Source organism: Anguilla rostrata, chromosome 4, assembly GCF_018555375.3.
Source record: "Anguilla rostrata isolate EN2019 chromosome 4, ASM1855537v3, whole genome shotgun sequence".
Classification (NCBI taxonomy): domain Eukaryota; kingdom Metazoa; phylum Chordata; class Actinopteri; order Anguilliformes; family Anguillidae; genus Anguilla; species Anguilla rostrata.
The window spans coordinates 53,319,514-53,342,563 of NC_057936.1; the positions used below are offsets into that span (position 1 = coordinate 53,319,514).

Below are 23,050 nucleotides of genomic sequence, written 5' to 3' on the forward strand. Positions count from 1 at the left end.
TGGGTTTTAAAAGTCAGGTTTCCTTTAATCCAGATACTCCAATATTTATTGTGTGAGACTCTCTCAATATGGGTACCATTGAGGGTGTATATTGTCTGAATTTAAAACTAGTTTGAGATCTAAAAGGGCCTTCTGTAAGGCACTGAAGGCGAGCTGCAGATTTTCGACAGCTTGGGGTACAGTAGAAGCAGAACAGTAAAACAAAGTGTCATCTGCATAAATATGTAGATTGCAACTCTTTACATAAGAAACAACATAATTTATATAAATTGTAAATAATACAGTACCTAAAATTGAACCTTGAGGGACACCTGTAGTTTTTTTTTTTTAAACTTACAATTAACATGATCAGTAGCTACAGTATATACTGAGACCTGTTTTGGAACCAAATACAGACAGTTGGATCCACCCCAATAGAAGGCAGCCTGTGCAACAAAGTGGATTGATTGATCGTATCAAATGCTTTCGACAGATCCACAAGACGAGGAGCACAATGTTGCCCATTATCCAGAGGAGTCACTATGTTATTTAACACAGGAGTTATAGCAGAAATTGTACTATGATCAGCTCTGAATCCTGATTGGCAATTTCTCAGAATGGGCTAACTAGCAAGAAAGGCTTTAAGCTGCTTGTTGACAAGGGATTCTAGAAATTTAGCCAAGTAGGGCAGTTTAGTTTATTAAGGTTGCTTAGGTCACCGGAGTGGTAGTATATGCACAGCTTTCCATACTACAGGATGACACCTGAGAGAATAGTGAAACTGAAAATATGAGTCGGGGCTCTGCAATCAGATTAGCAGAAAGCCTAATGAACAAGCACAGAACCGTCCAGACCCACGGCGCAACTCACTTCCGCAGACACATTTTAGCTGGCACCACCTGTGCATGCATCCTACTAAACAAAGCACCACGTGCGCGTGCGTCCCACAAAATGTCCCTGAAAGGTCGTCCGTGAGTGAGTGAGTGAGTGAGTGAGTGAGTGACCACAATTTGCCATGCATAGCCCACGGCGCCAGTTCCTGCGCGCTGTGGGAAAAATGGGACAAGTTGATCCTCTCCAGGGGACTTCTTAACATCAATTGCCAAAAGAGCACTACAGTAAGAACCTCACTTTAAGAAAAAGCAAGTAAGTTCCTGGTAACAGCAGTATTAGGAGCAGCGTTTGGAGAATCAAGGGTTACTTCAGATAACCAGACTTCTAATTGGCATTCAGAGAGGAAAAGTGCGTAATCTAGGAATTAAATCCACCATTTCTATTAAATAAAAAAGTTTTTGTACATGGCAGCAGTTTCATGCCAGATAGAATGCAATGTTTCACTAAGGCCTATCGCAGAAGTTCTGTCCTTACTACAGGTAACCATTTATTTCTAGTCATTTTTAGTCTTTAAAAAATGCATCTTATGTATTATTATTCAACTTGTTCAAATAAATCTTAATTGAATCTTTCGATAAAAACAAAATATGTTTTTGCTCATACACGGTCATTCATGTGGCAAACCTCATTAATTAACACTTGCTCTCATTCAGCTACAGGAAGTTTTGAGCCGTCCAGCACTTGATGTCCTCAAGGCAGTCCATGAGACTGTTTAATTCCATTTCCTTTCTGTCATCAGAAATAAAGAAAATTAAGTGTAGCAATATCAGTCTTTTTTTTTTAATGAGCATGGAATCATGCAACATAAGTGAACGTTGCGAAGCCTGCAGTTATGCTCCAAAAACGTACTCGTAGGATTTCGGTTGTATGGGAGGAGCTTTCAGAAGTCTTAGTCCTCGACAGTATATCGCGTTTTTATGTGTGCACAGAAATGAAGAACTTCAGTTTCAAAGCGTGGGTGAACACACATCCACGGGCATGCTGTCTGAGAATGCGCTGCAATTTGGAAAGTCGACATCAAATAGCTCACCGAAGCGAAAAAATAAGTTTTCTGTAGTCAAGAATTCAACCCGCTGAAAATAGAAGGTGCCAGTGAAACAAATACTTATTGATTCCTGCCTTAAATAAACTATAAGATAAAAAAGTGTTTAAAGCAGAAGACATGCGAGTGGATTTTACAATCAGTTGGATATTGCGAGGCTGGGTCACGCATTTGATTGTCACTCTTTGCGCACAGGTACGTTTGCGAAGTATTTTATTTTCCCATAGTAAATGACGTTAACTGTTATTATGAATACATTGAAATATTCGGAATATAAATGTAAAAATACCGATGAATTCTGATCGTAAAGCACAGTCAAGTTCATAATCGCCAAGGACATTTGTGTGTAGCATAGCTAATAGAATGTGTTTACTGTTAAACAAATGATGTAGCATGAATAATAGTCATGTTTACGTTGTATGAGCCTCCGCTGACTGGAAACAGTTTCCTTTGCTTTGTGTTCAAGAGCTGTCCTAACCACAGGATCCTCGTCTGAAGTTCCCTCACATCTCTGTCTTGAGTTTTAAGTTTTGTGGGAAGTCTGTTACGTATTCTGTTTGTAGGTCCATGATTTGATACAATTCGTGTGGTTAGATGGCTAACATTTTGCTCTTGATGAAGACGTCAGACGAGTCTCTTTGCTTTTTATACAGAGAAGCCATTCTTGTTTTTCATACATATTCGATTAATGCGAGAACGGCCGTTTTACTGTGCAGTATCACACTGTCTTATTATGTTGTCGCTAAGAGTAATTGGATGGTGAACGTCTTTCACCTTTATCGGCTTCCTTCACGGGACAACCTTGTCAGTGTGGTGTACATCGACGGTAGAATGTAAAAGAGATAATTTTGGCATAACTTTTTTTGTCTTCCATTTTACATACACAAGCAGAACTTTTTATATTTTGTATTTCATTGTTTATTTCTAAATAAGAGCGCTGTCATGTTTATTGAACACAAAGATGCATTTAAAAACCAATGGTCGAAATTTCAAGTTATTCAGAATGCTTCCCGTTCCTCTTTTACGATACATCCGACGTAATTGGATCTTAATACATCAATTCATTGCATTTTGCTTTCCGTATTGGAGGCTTTACATAATGCAGTAGGGTACCAGGCTATTTACCATTTAGTGAAATGATAATTACTAAATTGGTAATTACTACAATTACTAATTGGTATTTCACATACATAGGAAATACCAACTTTTTGCTTTTCACTACAGATGCTAAATCTGAATATCTTGATTGCATTGTTGATATAAGGAAATATCTTTTTGAATTGTAATGCACAGTCAATTAGCCTGTAGTCAATTACCTTGTGGTTTGATTGTAGATGACTTCCATCAAGTCATTCACGTCAACATGTATTGCACATTGGCAGAACTTTGTTTAATACTTAATAATTACTTGGAAATTAAACCTGTTGCAAAGAATGTTTATCTTGCCAGCTATATTGAACCAAAGAATATGTTTCATGTACAAGTAAGCAAGATACGTAAGTATGACTGACTGTAAAATTTAGGCACTACACACATGATGCCAGCCTGTCTGGAACTATGTGGTCAACGGATACATGAATGGGACGCATTTCTAAGCTTCCTCTATATACTGATGTTTGTTACCATAACTGTTCTGATTTAATTTGTTCCACAGAACATTTTCTTATACTAACATCTTCCTCTTTCCAATATTAAACAGACTTTGGCATCCTTACTCAGAGGCTATAATATGTGGACAGGAGGAAAAATAGTTCATAAAATTGTTTCATATTTCACATGCACACAAACATTGTTTTGTTTTGGTGTCATTTAGTAATTGGACAGGTGACACCTTGTCACAATGCAGTATTCAGTTTGAGTCAGTTTAAAGTAATTGAACACATTATAAACATAATCAATATTCTCTGTTGTTTGCCATGCAATTATTAACTGGGGGGACTGACTGTTACACGAATAAGAATATCTGTACAACGTAAATATGTAAGAACAGTCTGAATGATAAATAATAAAAGATAAAATAAGAACTGACTGCGTAAGCATGACTTCAAGTAAGTTGCTGTGATTGGCCTGTGTGCAAAGAGCAATATGTCAGTTATGCAAATGTTGTGGTGGTTTCACCTACCAGTACAGAGCACACCTCCTGGTACAGTGTGGTCCTCTTCATGTTTCAGCTTTTGAACTGGTTTTGTTTAACAGGCTGTTCTCAGATGTACAGATAAAAAGACATTCCTTCCATTCTATTGGCTTCTTATAGATGCTGTTTGTTATTCAGACTAACAGACAATTTGATTTATGGAGAAGAAGCCATTTCTGATGTGGTGTAAGAAACTCGCTGAGCCAGAGAAAGCTAAAATATCAGAAAAACATTCAAATGTCAAAACTGTGGGTAAGGCTGTGGACAAGTGTTTTGTGTAGAAGAAGGAAAATGCAATAGACAGGTTGGTCAGTGTGATTAGTGGAACAGTGTGGGTATGGCATATGTTGATACAGTATGTGCTGTAAGTCGTTTGGTGGTAGCCTCATCTTGACTGTATCCTCCAGTAAGTCTGAAATTTGTGTTTTTGAGATTGCTTCTTGTTATCACTTAAACTTACATATGGTTTGTTCTCAGTGTCATCTGGTGGTCTGGCATTTCTGTTTTTTGAGAACTTATACAAAGGCACTTTTATTTTGTCTGTTTACACCTATACCACTGTTTATGTGCCTGTATTATTTATTTTAGTTTATATAATAATCGGTAAGTTGCTCTGGAAAATATGTCTGCTAAATGAATCAATGATGGGTAAATATAGCCTGTGTGTGGCTTAATGCCAAATATAATGTATTGCTCCCAATTTGTGGGGATTTAATACAAAGTAAAATCATCGAAAATGATTGTTCCTCTTTAATGTGGGGCAGGAGTAGTCATTTTGAACATAAAAAAAAACATGTTGTCACGACTATATATTAATAATACTTTATGAAGTTTGGAAGTATATATTGTGTTACTGCTATGAATATAAATATCACAAGGTGACCTGGAGTTGAAAGAATTTTGGTTGCATGCTGGAAATGTCTATGACATGTAATTATCTAGGGCCTCACAAACCAGAGAAAATCTTGTATATTTAGTTAGTGAAAACATTCCATGTCACATAATGGCGTTCTGATGCTGTGTTGCGGAGAAAACAAACAAACACAACAATAAGGCTTCCATATATTTCATGGTTTCCTTTATTTCGCAGTAACGCATGGTGGTCCTTAGGTTTCCCTATATAACATATAACAGGACACATCTACATATACCAAATACAAATGTATGTATGTATGTATGTATATATATAATTATTTATTTATTTTTTTGAATACAGAATTGTGACATTCTAATGCAGCGGGTCTCAGATACATACTCTGCAGTAGAAAAATAGACCAAAATACAAACAGTAATTTGCTTTAAAATGTGAAGAGTAATGATGCTACAGTTGTAAGAAATGCTGATAAACAAGTACTGTATTTGATTATATTGCTCATATTGCTGTATCACTGTGTTGTATCACTGTGTCATATTACTGTATTACTCTTATTACTGTGATTGTCTCATTGTGTTAGTAGTCACACATGCATTTGCATGAATGAAGGAAACCAGTCAGATAATTCCTCATGGCAGCTGTTCCTTCACAGTGCGTATGAATGGAGAGAACTCGGGAATTCCATGACAAGCAGTATTCCTGTTTTATGGAAAAGGAACTTGTCGGCATCAAAATGAGTTATTTTGTATTTTCCTACAAAGGACCATTATTTGCTATATTCTCTCACCTTACCATTTACGTCTTATGGCCTGTTGTTAGAGCCCATTTTAATGGTCTACAAATTGGAACAGTCTGCTACCTCACCAAAAAGCATTCAGTGGACGCCCCTGGATCAGTGAGTGCAATAACAGGGTCTATTATTGCGTGTGTGCTGAGGGCGTCAGTATTATGGTTTATAGCTGGAACAGTAGAATAAAAACAAAAGTGTATAAAACAATAGCCAAAAGAGTAAAGTAGTGCTTAGTAAATAGGAAAATTTGTCATGAAATCTAGTGGTAAACTATGCAACATTCTTATTGGATCCACAGCAAAATAGGTGTGTTGGTTCATAAAGCAGGCTCTTTGAATTGGTCAATGTTAATTTCTTTTTACTATATATTTTAAGTGTTGTGTGACATGGTGCTGACAGCAGAAGTAATGTAGGTTGGAAGCTGCAGTGCTGACGACACCAAGCTATCTGCACAACACAGCATGCACTGCTCAACACATGATAAGGATTCCCTGAAGCTACACCCAAATACTCAATAACGCACACTGGCTGAACACTGACGATGTGAATTCTTGTTCCTGGGCTGTCAAAAATGGTCCAAACCATTTATCATGCTGTTAGCTCTGAATATATTTGGACTTACATATGCGGGTGACTGTGAGTTATGGTAATGAACATTTCACAATTCAGAAAGAGTTACAATATCTATAGTATTTCTGCATTTCAGGAACAAGTTTGTCTACCTCCACTGAGAGGCTTATACAGTTTTGTAGACACGCTTACCTTGTAATTCTTTCCCAAGTACATCACACTGACATTTCAGGTGCATTGGTGGTTATATATAGCTTGCGGCCATGTGTACTGGCCTTATTTAAACATTGCATGCTGGCAGAATGGAAATGTAGGTAAATAGTTTGGTTTGATTCAATCAAACCACAGAGATTTAAAGATCACTTAAGGAAAATACATCAAAGGCTCTGTTTTAGCATAAGCATTTTTCCAGTTCAGTTTAAGCATTAAAAGGAACATTCTGAACATTTCTCTAATTTTGTGGTTTTATATCACATTTCCTTTTTCTAGGCAGCCTCTAAACCAAACTGCAACCAGCACCAGTATGTGAAAGATAAGATGTGCTGCAGTAAATGTGCACCAGGTAAGCACTAAACTGCCTGTGTATGTTGTGTAAATGTCTACTGAGGGGCATCCCATTTGTATTTCATTAAAGAGCTGTCTTAAGGTTTTGTAGCTTGCAGTTTAGCTTGTTCCCATTCTCAGCAAAAGCATAGTTAATACATAGCCATCACTGGGGTTATTAGTCTTTTTCCCAGCACTGCATCTCCATTAATAAAAATGTGACGTTTCTTATTATAAACCCTTAAACCAAAATGGGGAAGACAACAGGAAAGAAGAAGTTATTCTTACACATACCACATGTTGTGATCTTTATGACACATACGTTACTATATCAGTTTGGGAACACATCGACTTTAGCCTCGTACCACTTTTTCCACTTTGCTCAGACACCATGTGGTCATTACTGTCAAAACTACTTTTAAAAAAGCAGATTTTCACATTGTGTTGTCTCAGTTAAATGGTTATCTAAGCATATCCCAACTTTGATGAGAAAAGTTTTATTCAAGATAGCTGGCATTTTACCATAACAGGTGTACCAGTAGTTACTCCTGGTTAGCCCTGATGTCTTTCATCTCACACACAGGAAAGTATGTGTTTTTGCCATGCAAAAGTGACTCAGACACCACTTGCCGGGACTGTGGAAGTAACGAGTACCAACCAGACTGGAACAATGAAACAAAATGTCTCTCACAGAAATTTTGTGACACAGGTCAGTTGTACCTTTAAGTATCTCCTATGTCATACTATAGATTTTTGTCAAGGTGCCGGTTGTAACAGGTGCATCATTAAACAAATAGTGATGCAGCATAGCATGCACATGTTAAGTCCCTGAGTTGCTTTTTTTTCTTGTGACAGCTGCGCAAGGGAATTTATAACTGGAATGGATAAATAAACAATAAACGATATGACATGAAATGTATTTTAAAATTAGTTTCTTAATTCATGGCTTGATTAAATTCAGGAAATGATGTGAAATTCAATTCACAAACTGGAAAATGTAAACTTACATGGGTGTTTTTCACTGACTGAACTGAATTTCAACTCATTTCCTGAATTGACCAAACAGGAATGGAATAGGCACCAGCCTTGAAGCACACCTAGGTTCTGTCCACTGTCCTTTGTGATGACATTCCCTTTTGTACTCTTGGATTCAGGAAAGGGCTTTAGCCGTGTTCGCCCGCAAAACCGCCTGGCTGCTGTGCCCTGCCAGTGTAGGCCAGGGTTCCAGTGCTACCTCAGCAACTGCGAGTTCTGCGAGAAGATCAAGAGCTGCCCCTCTGGCTATGGACTCACCACAGAAAGTAAGGACCTTGCATTTAGCTTCGCCCATTCAGTATACTGAGATGTAAATGCACATGGATGGTTGCATTATAATCTAAATCAATGAGTGATGAATGGGTCCGGTTTGTTCCTTTGCATTAGTGGAGAGGGAAATGGGAGGGTAGAAGTGGTGCCCAGTGATTGGGCTTCTGCTGTGTGTGCTTTACAGCTCAGCTTCAGTTTAGCCCAGCATCATGTATCATGACATGCGTAATTAAACCCATGGCTTGAAATGCCTTAGCAAACACATAAATGGCCACATCATACACCAGAAAACTAAAATCGTCATAATTTGTGAAGAAAATCAGACGATCAAGATGCTAATTAAAAGTTGCCAAATGATGTGAACTCATTGCAATTTTTTCTCTATTTCATACTGAATGAAGACTTTGGCCGAGGTTCCTGTAAACCATGTGAACATGGACACTTCTCCAATGAATCTTCAATTGAGCCTTGCAGGCCCTGGACTAGGTAGGTGTTTTCATAGAACTTTTCCACCAGTTAAAGTAGAATGTCACCTGCCTGCTGAGATCATACAGTCCGGTCAATTCCAGTTGCTGGGCTGAGAGGAGAGTATGAAAAAGTAATTAAATGCCTGCACACTGTCTGCTCCAAACCCTAACCCCTTAACAACTGTATCAACGAAGGACAACATTTCAATTGAATCTTCAACTGGACGAGTCCACATTACAAGTACACTTGTTTTAGATTTTGTTCATGAAGAAAAATGACAACCATTTTTAATTATTAATAAAATATGTTGTACAATGACTCATATCAGGAAACAAAATATTTTTTGTACTGTCCAAGAACCACTTGGAATATTCAGTGAATATTGATCAAGAGAGTTTTTCCCCTTTCCTGAAATATGTTTATTTTTTGAGAGAACAGTCTGTGTGGCCACTGGAAATAGCCCGGAATGGAATTTGCTGGCCACAAGCTAGCTTCGTATTTCTGCTGTAAGGGACAACTAGTGCTGCTTGAAATGAATGTACTAGCAAAAACTACAAATTGTTGACCCTGAAATGACCCTTAAACAACCGCCGGGACACGGTATTCTGCTCGCTGCTCTTCCTGTCGTCTTCTGAAACGACAGTCATTGTGCGTAGATACACACATAAAAGATAATCCTGAGGGTCTTGTTTACCGCCTGTTATTTCCAGGTCATAGGAAAACACGGCTTAACGTGCCCTCTCGGACTTACCGCACTGCGGTATTATGACTAATTTTCGCACCACTTCCGTTGGAAGTTGCTGATTTTCTGGTAGCGGTTGTTCTCTGTGGTTAGCGTTTTGCTGAGGAAACCGAAAATGATGAGAACAGTGTGATATGCTGAAACAAAATTATACATTTGTGTAAATAAGTATATTTCCCTCCAGCTGCAAAGAACTTGGGAAGACAGAGAAACAACCTGGGAGTGATACAACAGATGCAGTGTGTGGACCTCTTATTGCTGGTATGTGGGCTGGCATTTGTGTTTACCTGCAGCAATCATGGAGGCAAGCGGGATTAAAGAGCAAACACATTGTCCAAGACAGACATGTTTTGACTCAGACTGCCTGTGAAACAAAATAAATATACTTTTATCGATTTAAGGTTTTTAGAAGTCTGATGCACATTGGTGCAAGTGCAAGGAATTTTTAGCATGTTATTGTACATATTGTAAATAGGACATCAATAGGTCATATAAAATGTATTTCAATAAAAATGTATCTTTTATTAATTGCAGGCACGTCCACGCCATGGGTTGTAGTGGCAGTCTTGTCCGTGATAGTCATCATTTCCTCAATCATCTTGTTCTTGTTTTGCTACAAAGATAGACTGGAACCTCTCTCTGGTAAATTATATTTCCCTGTCTTTAGAAATAACTGATAGTGATGTCAGTGAAAAGTAATATGTTAACTGAAGCTATTTCCCTCTTAAATATCTATGGTTGGAAAATATAATTAATTTCAAGTCTAAACTGGTTTAAATTTGACCTAACAGTTTTGTTCATTACTTTCAGAAAACTTAAGAACGTGTGTGCAGAATCTGAAACGAAGTCGGATACAGCAGGTAAAGAAAATTCCCCTTTTAGTGAAAAGGCAGAAAGGAATGCTGTTCAAGAAGATAAAGGTTATTTACAGTACATGGATCAATTTCGGCCTTTTTCCAGACTTGTATTGTAGTGTATTAAATTAGGAAGATAATGTATCTTTACATTGCTTTTTTGCTGTGAAAGGTGGCCATTTTAGGTATGAATGCAAAATCTACCTTAATTGCATATGAGAGTCTATAGTACTGCCTATTAAATGGCATTTTGAATAGCATTCCTTTCTTTTGTTTTTAAAAAGGAAACATCATTGGCACCCTTCAGCAGTAGCCATGGACCACAAAACGGCACACTTTATGAAGTCACCTGCCTGATTAGCCAGGAGGATAACGTGCCCAAATCCCTCAACACCTGCCCAGATGACAGACTGGCAAACGGTGACTCTGCAACAGCACGACTGGATCAGGAGGAGGGGCCTGGAGGGCCCTGTGACGAGGCTTTGGGCGGAGTGCCCTCCCCGTTGCCCTCCTCTAGCTCCTGCAGCTGCATGCTGTCCACCAAGGAGCCGATGGAGGTGGGGGAGAATGAGGACTGCAGTCAAGCGGTGGCCACAGGCCTGACCAGGGCCTGCTCCTGTGGCGGAGACAGCGGTACGGGCGGAGGGAACCTTCTCCAGGAGACGTCCCTCTGTAATGGCTGCTCCACCTGCAGCCTCTCGGCCTGCTCCCGCTGCGCCAACCGGCACGGGTCATGTGACGCTTGTCTGGATTTCTGCGGCCGAGCGGCGAAGGCCAGCGCGTCAGAGAACAAGGGCGGCCTCTGCGGCTCGGCTCGAGCGGACGGAGACCACAGACAGAATGAGCCCTGCTGCTGCAGCATAGACTCCACCACTGTCCCCATGCTGTCCTCGGACAGTGATAACGAGGAGGACGGTAGCCAGCAGGAGAAGCTCTCTGTGAGGGACCTTTCTCTGGAGCTCGATACCGAGAGCTCCAGTCACACTTCAGACCTCCCCCTGGCATCCGGTGAGTGAGCCGCTCTCTGCTTCTGTGACAGCCGCAAAATCAGCCCATAGTAAGCGCGGGCTACACACAATATTGATGCTGCCAATTTCTACCATACTGAAAACTTCACGCCTTACTGTAGGTCAAACTATGGCAGTTTTGCAGTGGCCTATGGGAATTATTACAGTTGATCCTGGTATGACTGGTTTTGTGGTGCATCAGTGTACTGAGATCCTCAGTAGGATGTGCTCCCTGGAAACCCGGGTTTGAAGCTGTTTGAGTGAGGATGATTGTTAGTTGCACAGTTTGGCGCAATACTTTTACTGGCTACACAGTCTTATAGCATCTAGCAATAATTTAATGATCTGACAAAGTGCTTCTACTGTAACTGCTTAACCCATTTCCATAGCCTCATTTCCCCACACAGTGACAAAATAAACAATAAAACAATACTGGACCATGCCTATGACCCAAACATGCTTATACAGTAATATGCCTAAGTTTTGTTTTAAATTCCAAAGAATTTTTAAATGACCACGGTCTTACTGAAACAATATATACTCATAACGTTTAGGCTTACTAATGGTCCACCCTGTCTACTTATCGTAAATATCCCATGAAGCATTGCATAATTGCAACGTATCAGGAATGCTGTAAACAGACCTGTTTCCCTTGATGTTGCATAACTCTTTATTAACACCATTAATAATGTTTTCCAGTCACTCTATGACTGTGCAGCTGTTTTATGTGTCAGCCATGGCCTTTTCCAGATGTTTTTTGCTGTTAGTCTGGGAGGCAACTTGGAAGCATCTCCACCCGTTTCTCGGAAAGACTACATTAATGTCTTTACTGCGCAGAGAATTCATAATATTTACCACGTCTTCTGTTGTGGTTTACACTTTTCACTGAGGTTAATACATTACAAGGAGTCTGATCAGCATCACACAGTGCAGTGCGCTTTATAACTGAGTTATAGTCATTGTCAATTTGTCTGCAGTCTGACCGATGGCTTTTCCCCAATTGTCCAGCAACTGATGTAGTCCTAAAGATGAGGTTGCAGCAGTGTGATCCAGTGTTACCCCATCGTACCCTGATGAAGACGTGTAGTGTCAAAATGTCAGTAAAATAACAAGCACACAGGCTGCTATATAGCTCCTCCTGCTTCAGTGGCATTCTTTCAGCGTCTAGGTGGGCCCCATGGTCTGGTATTAAATGCTGACTGTAGCCGGTAGCCTCTTTATTATGTAATTGGCTCTAGCATTGCTGAGGGGTGGGTGAGTTTCAGTCAGCTAGGGTCACAGCAGCAAAACCCACTGGTTGATAAGGTGCCCAGAATTCTGTCTCGTAAAAAGATTTCTGGGGGTTTAAAAAAAAATTTTTTTTCAGTTTTTAGTGCATGTTTACAACTGGCTCTTTAAACTTTAATTATTGTCTTAGACTAAAACAGTGTGTGCAATTTTTTATTTATTTATTTATTTATTTATGATAATGTTTAAAGCTATCGACATAAATTAAATTAAATGTAATGAAATTGTGTCTTGAGATTCAATTAAATGTAATTAAATTGTTTGTTGAAACCAGCCCTTACCATTTAAGGATGTATGAATTGAGTACCACACATTTCACACATCCATTACTCATCTGTTGGTGACTGATGTGTGAAATGGTATTTGTGGCCTACTCTGGATCTGAGAATGTGTACGGCACCAGTAAGGAAGTGCTTTGAGAGTTAAATCTTGAAATGGCTGGAAAAGGAAATCGCTATGTATTTTCTAGGTAGAACGGTATCTATACACAGTTCCAGTAATTGTACTGTGTTTGTCACCTTTGGTGTCCCTGATGTTTTTGTCTCCTACTCCTTTTTTTTCTTTTAGAGGAATTTCGTTTTAGTGGCCCACGTTAGGCAATCAATACCAGGGAATGTTTTTGGCTGAAAGAAGCAAACCTTTGTGAAAAAGTCACGTGAGGACGTTTTACAAGACTAGTGCTTAGTATGTTGCCCCTCTGTGATTAATTTTTTCATAGTGAAAGAATTCTGAAGCTATTCCCTGGTGTACTTATATATGCATATCAGCAAATGTACTGTTTGTGTGAAATTAATGCATTTTCAGAGAACAACCTAAATTATTATTTGTCACCTGTAGCACTCTAATTTTAGAAGTTTGGCGTTACTATACATAAGGTTGGTGCTATCTGAATTTGTTTTTATGTGTCATATGCAAAATATTTCCTCCATGACCATCAGCAGAGCTTTACTTCAAACAATACTGTCATTCTTCTGCAATCAGGAAATATAATGCTCACACCGGGATGAGCTAAGCACTGGAGAAAAAGAGTCAAGCAAAGGACCTAGATTTCCAAGATGATTTATTTCTGGACCTCTTATGTCACATTCTTATATACTGTTATGTGAAAATTGCCACACTCACAGCACACTGTTTCCATTTGTAGGTCACGTTATGGGAAACAGCAACACCACGTTTATTTCTAATGGACAGGTTATGAACTTCAGTGGTGATGTCATCGTGGTGTACGTCAGTCAGAACTCTGAAAGCAGTGGAGGAGGCCCAGGGGAGGACTTTTGCAGCCCTGTCCAAGAGGAGTCCAGCGAGGAGGACTTTCAAGGGATCGCCAAGCCCAAGATGAGCACTGTGCCACCGGAGGATGTGCCACACCCTTTACAGGAGGAAACACACCAGCAATCTGCAACCAATCACATGACCCTGCCTGTTCAAGAGAAGCCCAATTAATGGCCCCAGGAGAAGAAAGCGTGAAAAACTCAAAAGCAGTGTCTCATGGGACTGGGAAATGTAGGCATAAGCCAAAGCTGGAACCAATTTTGTCTTTTGCATTTCAGGTTGTTCTCGTTGCATTCAGAGTGCTTTGTTAAGATAAATGCTGTGCATTTGTTAAATAATATATGTATATATTTTCTGTTGTTATTATAAGTTATTAACTTTCCCTGGTCATCCAGTCCCAGTTGTGTCCAACATCATGAATAACCAAATGGTGAAAAAGGTACACTTGCAAACAGAAATCTGATCTTGTCTTGTCTATTGAAAATCCAGTTTGTCTTCCTTTTTGCCAGAGTTGTTTTGATTTGGTTGTTAGGTAGAATTAGTGACATCTGTGTTTAAAGTTGGTCAAACCATTTTGCCCCACCCACAAGCACAGATGAGGGTTCAATTTTGAGTTGCACTGTGATTGGATATTTTGAATAAAATCATTTAGAAATCAAGGTAGTAATTTATGAATAGCTAGAGTTTGCATCTATTTCACTTTCATTTATTATTAAAGCAATGTATAAGCAGCCTGTGATTGGAATGTATGCACATGACAAATATAATGAATGTAGACAAAATCCAGCTTTATGAGGTATAAAGTAGCACAATGTCAGAAACAAAGTGGTTTAGTGAATGATGTACTGGTCTCAAGAGAGAACACTAAAAGTGGAAAAAGAAAGAGTTTCAGAAAGAAAAAAAACAATAACTAAATTCAGAACTCACCAAAGAAGGGTTTGTTTTTTGGATTTTGTATTAATATATGTTGGTTTATAGTACTGACATAAATCAGCATGAGGATTTTTGGAGGGTTTATACTTGCCAATCTTTGGATTCTGTTAACAGCAATTTTTTTAAAAAAAGTCCTTTGCTTTATTTGATCAAAAGAAAAATAACTTTACAAATCAATCACCATTAACCCTATGCTAATAATTTTAAAGAAGAGAAATCTTCAAATTTACCAGCAGACTTGCCAACTGGAGATGGTCTTATTTGTGTAAACACATACTTGAATTGTGTATTCATAACTTTCTATTATGATATACATTAGAATACATTACATTGAATTTTGTAATTATGTTTTCCAAATTAATTTTTTGCCAAATGATAGATACATGTGAATATATGCTTCCACATCTCTCAGCTTAGTCTAATTTTTTCAGGAAAAATTAGTCAGTTAAGCAGTGCGATATTTTGGGAGTACCTTGCTTTTTTGACTCATCATATTGTTTTGAACTTGCAAAATCAAAGCTTTCATCAAAACCAAAGATGGGTACCTGATGTTGGAAGAGTTAGGAATGCAATGTAAGCTATTTCATTTGACCACATGAACAAAATGTGCAGCCCACTATGGTTTGGATCCTGCTGAACAATTTCACTTAAAAGTAAATGGTGGCATTTCAGAGATGCATACTGCTCTTGGTGACAGAACATAATGTAAATAAAGTGCATTTATGTTTGTGAAAAAAGGAAGTTGGCTAGCATGTAGTTTATATGAGATTGCTATGTACCGTTTCTGGAATGTTATTTAAAGTGGAGGGACTTTCTTTAATGACATGTGCTGTTGTGCCACCCAGTGGTTGTAAGAGTGCATTAAAAAACTTCAAACATGCATAATATTCTGTTAAATATGTTTTTCATTTGCTTCACAGGAACAGTGCACAATATGTGGTATTAATGGTAATATATTTGATGCATTATATACTTATACTTATTTAGCAATTTATGAAGTTTGCAATCTCAATAGTTTACAGTGAATGTGTTCTTTCTAAATTAGAATGCATTTCTGTGGAGATATAGGCTATTTTTGGGCAACATGGTGGTGCGGTGCCAAGCAAAAAGATCCTTGGTTTGAATACTGGCCGGGGTCGTCATCTCCCCGTGTCTGTGTGGATTTCCTCCGGGTACTCCGGTTTCCTCCCACAGTCCAAATGTAGGCTAACTGGTCGGAGACTCTAGATTGCCCATAGGTATGAGTGTGTGAGTTAATGGTGTGTGTGCCATGCGACCTGTCCAGCGTGTATTCCTGCCACTCGCCCAATGCATGCTGGGATAGGCTTCAGCACCTTACGTGACCCTGAATAAGCGGGTATAGATAAAAGATGGATGGATATCATAATGCATCATAAATGATGCAAATTTTTTGACTTTGGAAGCCGTAAGTGTCTCAGTTGAATTTATGCCGTGAATTATATTTATTATGGAATCAGTTCTTTTAATTACTTTAATTACTCCAGCCTGTGACCACCTTGTTGAAAAGTATGACAGATGGAAGAAATCATAATGTTCTAACACAGATTTAAGTCATTTGAAATAATTCTAAAACTAGCCAAGTTTAATTTTACAGCATTTGTCATCATTTATGATGCATTAAGATATCACATCACACCAACACTGTTGTCAAAGCAGGATAACAGCACCTATTCCTCAGTAGACTGAGGAAATTTGCCATGCCCCGCTGCCCCAACCTCTAATTTCTATAAATGCACCACTGAGAGTATTCTGTCCGGCTGCATCACTGGCTGGTATGGGAGCTGCACCACCCTTGACTGCCAGGCTCTACAGCAGGTGATGAAAACAGCCCAGCTCATCACAGGTTGTGCGCTACCAGTTGTACAGGATGTCTACTCCAGAAGGTGTTTGAAGAAGGACCTCAGCCACCTTCTGGCAAATAGTGTCAAGAGCATCTGATCTCAGACACTAGAGGGCCGCGAGGCCTTGCCGTACAGCTGTCATGTGCGGCTCCTATGGGAAAGCATGCAACGGTAATATGCTGAGAAAAGTGAAAGATAGTACAAAAAAAAGGGCCCATCACAAGCAGGAGGCCGCTGTACAAAGGTAACCGTCAAGGCATGTTTCACTGTAGCCTATATACATGCAAATGGCCCAACAGCAAAATACAATCACTATAACATAAAACTGACCTTGTGAAATCCACCAGAGTTTTTGAGAGTGGCACATTCTTAAGGCTTAGTTTAGCATGGTGGTGCTTTCCACAGATCAAAGACATGGGGCTGACCGTGGCTGCAAGGCAATTTATAATTGTTGACCACTGAAATCGTGAACTCACAACTCTTGTGATAGATTTGTGCAAACTGATGGATTGCAGAGTTTGAAAAAAATCGAGAACCAACAGCATGTTTTGGAACATATGCCTATTTGACATGCAGAAATCCAAAACTGAATAAGAAGTTTAGTGAAATGGAGTATCATAAAAGTATCTGAGCATGTATGTCATTGTGAACTGAATGGGCACATTGTGTTAGGCCTATGGTTACAGTTAGGCATCAAATTGGGGTGGAAAATGGGGGAAATAAAAAGATGAACATAATCAAGCCCATTGTGCCTTGGTAACAATCATTTGCCATAAAATTGTGTAAAATTAAATAAAATATAATCCCTACATGACAGTATAGAATCATTGTATTTATTTTAAGTTAAGTCTCACTAATTACCCCCTTATGACAGACACAAGGTTCTTTCACAGATACGAACAGTAAATTAGGTGACCCAGTTTTGCCGTTATCACATGGCTTCACTTAATACGAACTCTACGCAAGTATTAGGACCGCAACAGGATTTTTCTTGGAGCTGACCTTTTAGTAATAAAGCCCAGATGATTAGCACACAGATTATACGTAAAGTGGACTGAATGGGTGTGGATTCTGATTATGAAGAAGTTCCTATCAGAGCAGACAGGGACATAGAAGCTGTGACAGACTGCAGTGCAGCTGGACTGTTGGATAATCTTAAAACTTGTCAAGTGGCTTTCTAACTGCCAGTGCAGTGGCGATGGATATGTTCAGGTAAGACATTTCATTTTTAAATTTCAGTTACAACATAATTTCCATGAAAAAATATTGCCGGAGTACTACTGTAATTGCTAATAATCAAGTAATCATATACAAAGTATCACATTATCACATTAATAGAAAAATCATTCTTGACTTTATTGCATTCCACTTAGGTATCCACATGTTAAAGTACTTCAGATTTTTGCCTGAAATAGTTGACATAAATGGCATAAGATAATTATGTTAAAACATGTACTAAACTAACAAAACATTCTTCATTCTTCAGTGCATTCTTCAATGTAGAAAAACAACAGTTAATTGAAATTTGACCATTTGATATGATAACACACACTGACAGGAGAGTTACTGGGAAAAGCTGGTCATCTGAGGTCAGGCTGGATGGGAAAACGGCGATCGTGACTGGAGCCAACACAGGCATTGGGAAAGAGACAGCGAGGGATCTGGCCAAAAGAGGTGGGTTCAGAGAACGCAAGCTGAATTAATGAGTCGGCTACCGTTCCTGTCGACTTAACGAGAGGCCAACCGTAATTCTTATACTCTCAGGAGCTCGGGTGATACTGGCTTGCCGGGACATGGAGAAGGCTGAGCTGGCAGTCAGGGAGATTATGAGAGACACCGGGGTTGCCGATGTTATTCCCAGCCAACTAGATCTTGCAGACACCAAGTCCATTTGCGAGTTTGCTGAGCACATTTATAACTGTAAGCCACACATTTACACTTTCTCTTCAATGTGATCCCCACCCCCATTGTATTAACTTGTCCCTAGCTGGCATAATGTCATTGATTTTTTTCCTTTTAATTTTGCATTCCGATCGTCCTATTTTCATCAGAATTTATTAAAAGAAGAAATGACCTTAATATGGTGCTCACAGAAAATGCTGATGTACGTATTTGCTTACTTGCAGCAGAAAGTTCTTTGCACTTTCTCATCAATAATGCTGGCATAGCATTCTGTCCATACTCAACCACTGCAGATGGATATGAGATGCAGTTTGGAGTCAACCACCTAGGTATGCTTTCTACGGAAAAAGCAGTCAATGTACTCTTCCATTTCTTACATTTTAAGGAAACATGCAACAAAAAATAGAAAATGTAATACTTCATTTCAGTGTTTTAAAAAAATAAGAACAGTTGATAGTAATATTTGTATTGCTGGATATTGCAGTCATAAATAGCAAATGGGAATGTTTTCATTTGTGTAGTCTCCTCTATCAAATCATTTGAATGACTTATACGAAATGTAAAACTATATTAACATTATTGATCATTATTGATGGGATGGCAGCACATGGGTCACAAACATATCAGTTAATATGAAGCTCTTTCTCCAATTCATAAAAATCAGGAGAACTGGTTACTATTCCCTGTAAAAATTATTTAGCATTTCTGTAAGTGGAACTCCTCTTCATACCTTCTGTGATATGATCTGATAGGGTTCAGAATAATCCTGTAGTGAGTATTAGATTACTCTGTGTTTGGCCTGGTTCCTGAGTGAAGCTGGTTCTTTAGGCCACTTCTTCCTCACTTTCCTACTGCTGGACCTGCTGAAGCACTCAGCACCCTCCAGGGTGATCAACCTCTCCTCCATGATACACAAAATGGGCAGGATCCACTTTGAAGACATGAACAGTGAGATGAGCTACCATCCGGCCCAGGCCTACGCGCAGAGCAAGCTGGCCAACATCCTGTTTACCCGGGAGCTGGCCAAGAAGCTGGAAGGTGAGGGCCCATTAAGACCTCAAAGACAAATGGCAAGTGAGCTTGTAGCATACTAACTTTACAAGGTAACTTGTTTTGCTCTGTGCATTAGCGTTGCATGTTCAATATCCTTGAACTGTATCTAAATATTTTGTCCAGGTATATAAGCGGATGCTAATTAAAATGTAACCATGTAATAATGTAAAATTATAAAATTATACATTTAAAGCTGCATATTTCCTGTATGCAACAGCATTAGAGAATCACAGTTATCAGGAAAAAAACTGACGTCAGAACAATAACAGATAATTGATTCAGTGTGAACCAGAGCTAATGAATCAGGCCATAGAGCAATGTGAGTACCCCATGCCTCAGCCACAAATATTTGGTGATATTAAAGCATAACTGACTACTCACATGCATCCATATAAAAGCAACACCACATAGCTACTTTTGAAATCACACCAATGTAGTCTTTCATTCTTAATCTATAAAAAGTCATTTTTTCCACATATTTTCAGGAGAAATAGTATAAAAACTATATACGAATCACTAACCAAACAGAATTCTGAGAGGCAGGAGTTCATTTCTGTGCCATATAAATTATTCAAATCGGCACAAAAAAGAGAATTTTATAATAAATCATAACTGGCAATTAATGATAGAGTTTCTAAATCTCTCTGGAACACAATTACCTGTTTGATTTTATTCCCATGGTGGGGTCTGCTGATTTATGGATATTCCTCCAGATAATTACTAGCCAACAAAGCTGAAGGCCATAGGACTAGGGAAATCTGCCAGGAATACACAACACTACAAAAAAGTCTATCATAAATGAATCCTCGAAGACGAATAACAGAATTTAAAGAGACACATACTACTGAAGGATGTCACCTGATGTCGCCTGTTTTGGGGCCAGCTGATTTGCCTTGTTCCTTCAGGCACGGGAGTGACGGTGTACGCTGTAAATCCAGGCATGGTCAACAGCGATGCGTTCAGGCACCTGAACAACTCCATTCAGACGTTCATGAAGGCTTTCAGCTTCCTTCTCAGAAGGCCAGCTGAAGGAGCCTACACTACCCTGTACTGCGCACTGACTCCGGACCTGAAGTCTGGAGGATACTACAGGTAAGAGACAACGTATCTGACCACTTCACTTTACGCCATGCGGAGAGATTAAAAACTATTTTGATACTATAGTAAAAAAAAAAAAAAAAAACTGTTGACCTGGAAAGCTAACGTCACGTACACAAACTTGCGTGTGTGCTTTTAAAAAAAAAATTAAACATGTTTCCCATACTGAACCGCTAATCACCAAAATTGTTTAATTGATATATTTGTATGCACTTCTTGTTTTATAAACTTGTTGATACCTGAAGTGATATTTTGACTGTCATGTATCATAACTATACATATGATATAACTTTTTTATGTTTGTGGTGTCCTTTTTACCAGAGTACCCGTAAACAGTTATAAATGCAAAACAGAAAGTTTCTTGGTAGACAACACATTAATACCTCACTAATTAAACAGAGTAGGAGAAATCACCCCTACAAATCAATACGAGTCAGTCTCTTTAATCTCCACTCTGTGTAACCCAGAGTAATAATTTACTCATTCATAATCACACTATTCAATAATTATTAACACAAACCTATTGGGTCCACCATAAATTTTTTCTCAATGGAATAACCCTACATCATAAAAAGCTTGAAACATTCAGTTCATTACAAGTATACTGCAATTTTTATCCAAGGTCACTGAGTATGAGTAAAAAGGCACACCCTAAACAAATAATCTGTAAATGTTATCTGTATGATGACACTACAATAGAAGAACCAACTCCTCACACATATGCTTTTCTTACATGGATGTACATGAGCAAAATGTTCCATTGAAAAATGTTCCACAAACACACACACACACACACAAACAGAAAGAGAGAGACAGAATGAGAGAGACAGAAACAAAAAGAGACAGAGAAAGACTATACTCAATGGCCTTTACACATGGATTTCTTTTTTCTCAACAACTACAAGCTTTTTAATTACATTGCACATGAATCTACAGTCCCCTAATGGAGTGGACCATCTCATTCTGGCAAGCAGTGAGATGGTATGAGATTTGCATAAAAAGATTAGACAAGAGGTGACTCACACACTCCAAAAAAAAAAAAAAAAATGGGATTTTTATTTTACCATGTAAAATAAATGAGGGGTAGCTGAATGACCACATTGGTCTTCCTGATGAAGACCATTGTGTTAAAAATGTTAACTGTTCACTTAAAATAAATACTATTATTTTTTTCGGAACATCAATTTAATGTGCGAGCCTTCTCTCATCTGATTTTAATGTTCCTGACCCAGCACAAGTTGTTTGGTGTGTTTGCTTTCTCTAATACCATCGCATAAAACGATTACCAATGTAAATGGAAAGTGCAGAGAAAGGGACAAGCCTCGGACATGCTGTACAATATATGCAACAATATAGCTTGCATTAGATGCTTCATCATTCGTTTTACACAAATTTATTTTGTGTGTTGTATAGCAGTAAATAAGAAACTGTGTTCAGGTCAAAGTATGAACATGCACTTTTGGGGTGTCTTTCTGCCACAGTAACTGCTCCCAAGCGGAATGTTCCAGAGCTGCTAGTGATGATCGCACCGCCCGCATCCTGTGGATGGTCAGCTGCCAGATGCTAGGGATCCGTTGGAGATGAGCAGGAGGCTCCCTCAGGGATGGGGCGACTCCAGTGATCCGCATGCGTACATGCTTCTCCTCCTTCCTTCATATAGCCTCTATTGTGACTTATTATATAATCTTCGCTTTGCCTACTTTTATCTGTCACCAGAAATAATTCAATAAACAATAACATCAATTTATATCATTAAAACGATGATGTGATACTCAGATTCCTCTGAATTGATTACATTTTGTGTGATATAGAGTAGGTGGAATGAAATGGGAATGTTGAGGAAGATGGCACAAATTGCTGTAAGTATAGTCTGGAAGCATCTATAGTCAAATAAATGTTACAAGACATGAATATGATATGTAGTAGCATGTGAGAATAAGATGAACATTATGTAACAGAAAGGAGACATCTACAAGCCCAGAAATTTTCACCAAATGTGGTTAGCACTAGGAAAATTAATAAATATATGTACACTTTGTTTTCATGAGTAGTTATTTCTATGAACCTGCCATATATATTTCCCTACAATATCCATCATTAAATTATTTGAAGATTCTAACTTTTCTGAAAACAAAAACAAATACACATATAAAAAAACTCAGACAAAATTCATTTATTAATATAAAAAACCTGGTCCTAACCAAGCTTGCTTGGTTTTTTGTCTTGTGTGTGTGTGTGTGCGTGCGCGCGTGTGTGTGTATGCTTGTGAGTGATTTGGCTTCTTTATTCTGATTTGGGTAACAAGGTTAGTTTTTCAATGCTCAATTATCATGAGATCCTCATTAAATTAGGTTTAATTAGAAAGCATGCATGTACATTGTGACCTCCTTTTCTTCAGACATCTTACTGTTTATGAGCCTGTAAAGCTGTTTAGTTTAATT

At 38.6% G+C, this 23,050-nt stretch overlaps 2 protein-coding genes across 8 annotated transcripts; both read left to right on the top strand.

The window, feature by feature from the left end:
- Nucleotides 1-1,789: 1,789 nt before the first annotated feature.
- tnfrsf11a (tumor necrosis factor receptor superfamily, member 11a, NFKB activator) lies at nucleotides 1,790-14,813 on the top strand. 7 transcript variants are annotated; one of them, XM_064333187.1, is made up of 10 exons: nucleotides 1,790-2,110; nucleotides 6,773-6,845; nucleotides 7,410-7,535; nucleotides 7,981-8,127; nucleotides 8,533-8,617; nucleotides 9,526-9,602; nucleotides 9,876-9,983; nucleotides 10,152-10,201; nucleotides 10,480-11,203; nucleotides 13,634-14,813. In XM_064333187.1, the coding sequence occupies exons 1-10, from the start codon at nucleotides 2,036-2,038 to the stop codon at nucleotides 13,930-13,932; spliced, it is 1,764 nt and encodes a 587-aa protein (XP_064189257.1). In that variant the 5' UTR covers nucleotides 1,790-2,035; the 3' UTR covers nucleotides 13,933-14,813. The 7 variants fall into 7 exon arrangements, with proteins under 7 accessions (XP_064189257.1, XP_064189262.1, XP_064189260.1 ...); XM_064333192.1 differs by having other exon boundaries at nucleotides 6,777-6,845; XM_064333190.1 differs by lacking the exon at nucleotides 1,790-2,110 and adding an exon at nucleotides 2,392-4,353.
- A 2,657-nt stretch (nucleotides 14,814-17,470) lies between these two features.
- si:dkey-73n8.3 (uncharacterized protein LOC100150965 homolog) lies at nucleotides 17,471-22,647 on the top strand. The gene is made up of 7 exons (XM_064333195.1): nucleotides 17,471-17,768; nucleotides 18,115-18,230; nucleotides 18,321-18,476; nucleotides 18,683-18,787; nucleotides 19,287-19,496; nucleotides 20,417-20,603; nucleotides 22,091-22,647. Exons 1-7 carry the CDS (start codon nucleotides 17,755-17,757, stop codon nucleotides 22,191-22,193), a joined length of 891 nt encoding a protein of 296 aa, XP_064189265.1. The 5' UTR covers nucleotides 17,471-17,754; the 3' UTR covers nucleotides 22,194-22,647.
- Nucleotides 22,648-23,050: the final 403 nt, after the last annotated feature.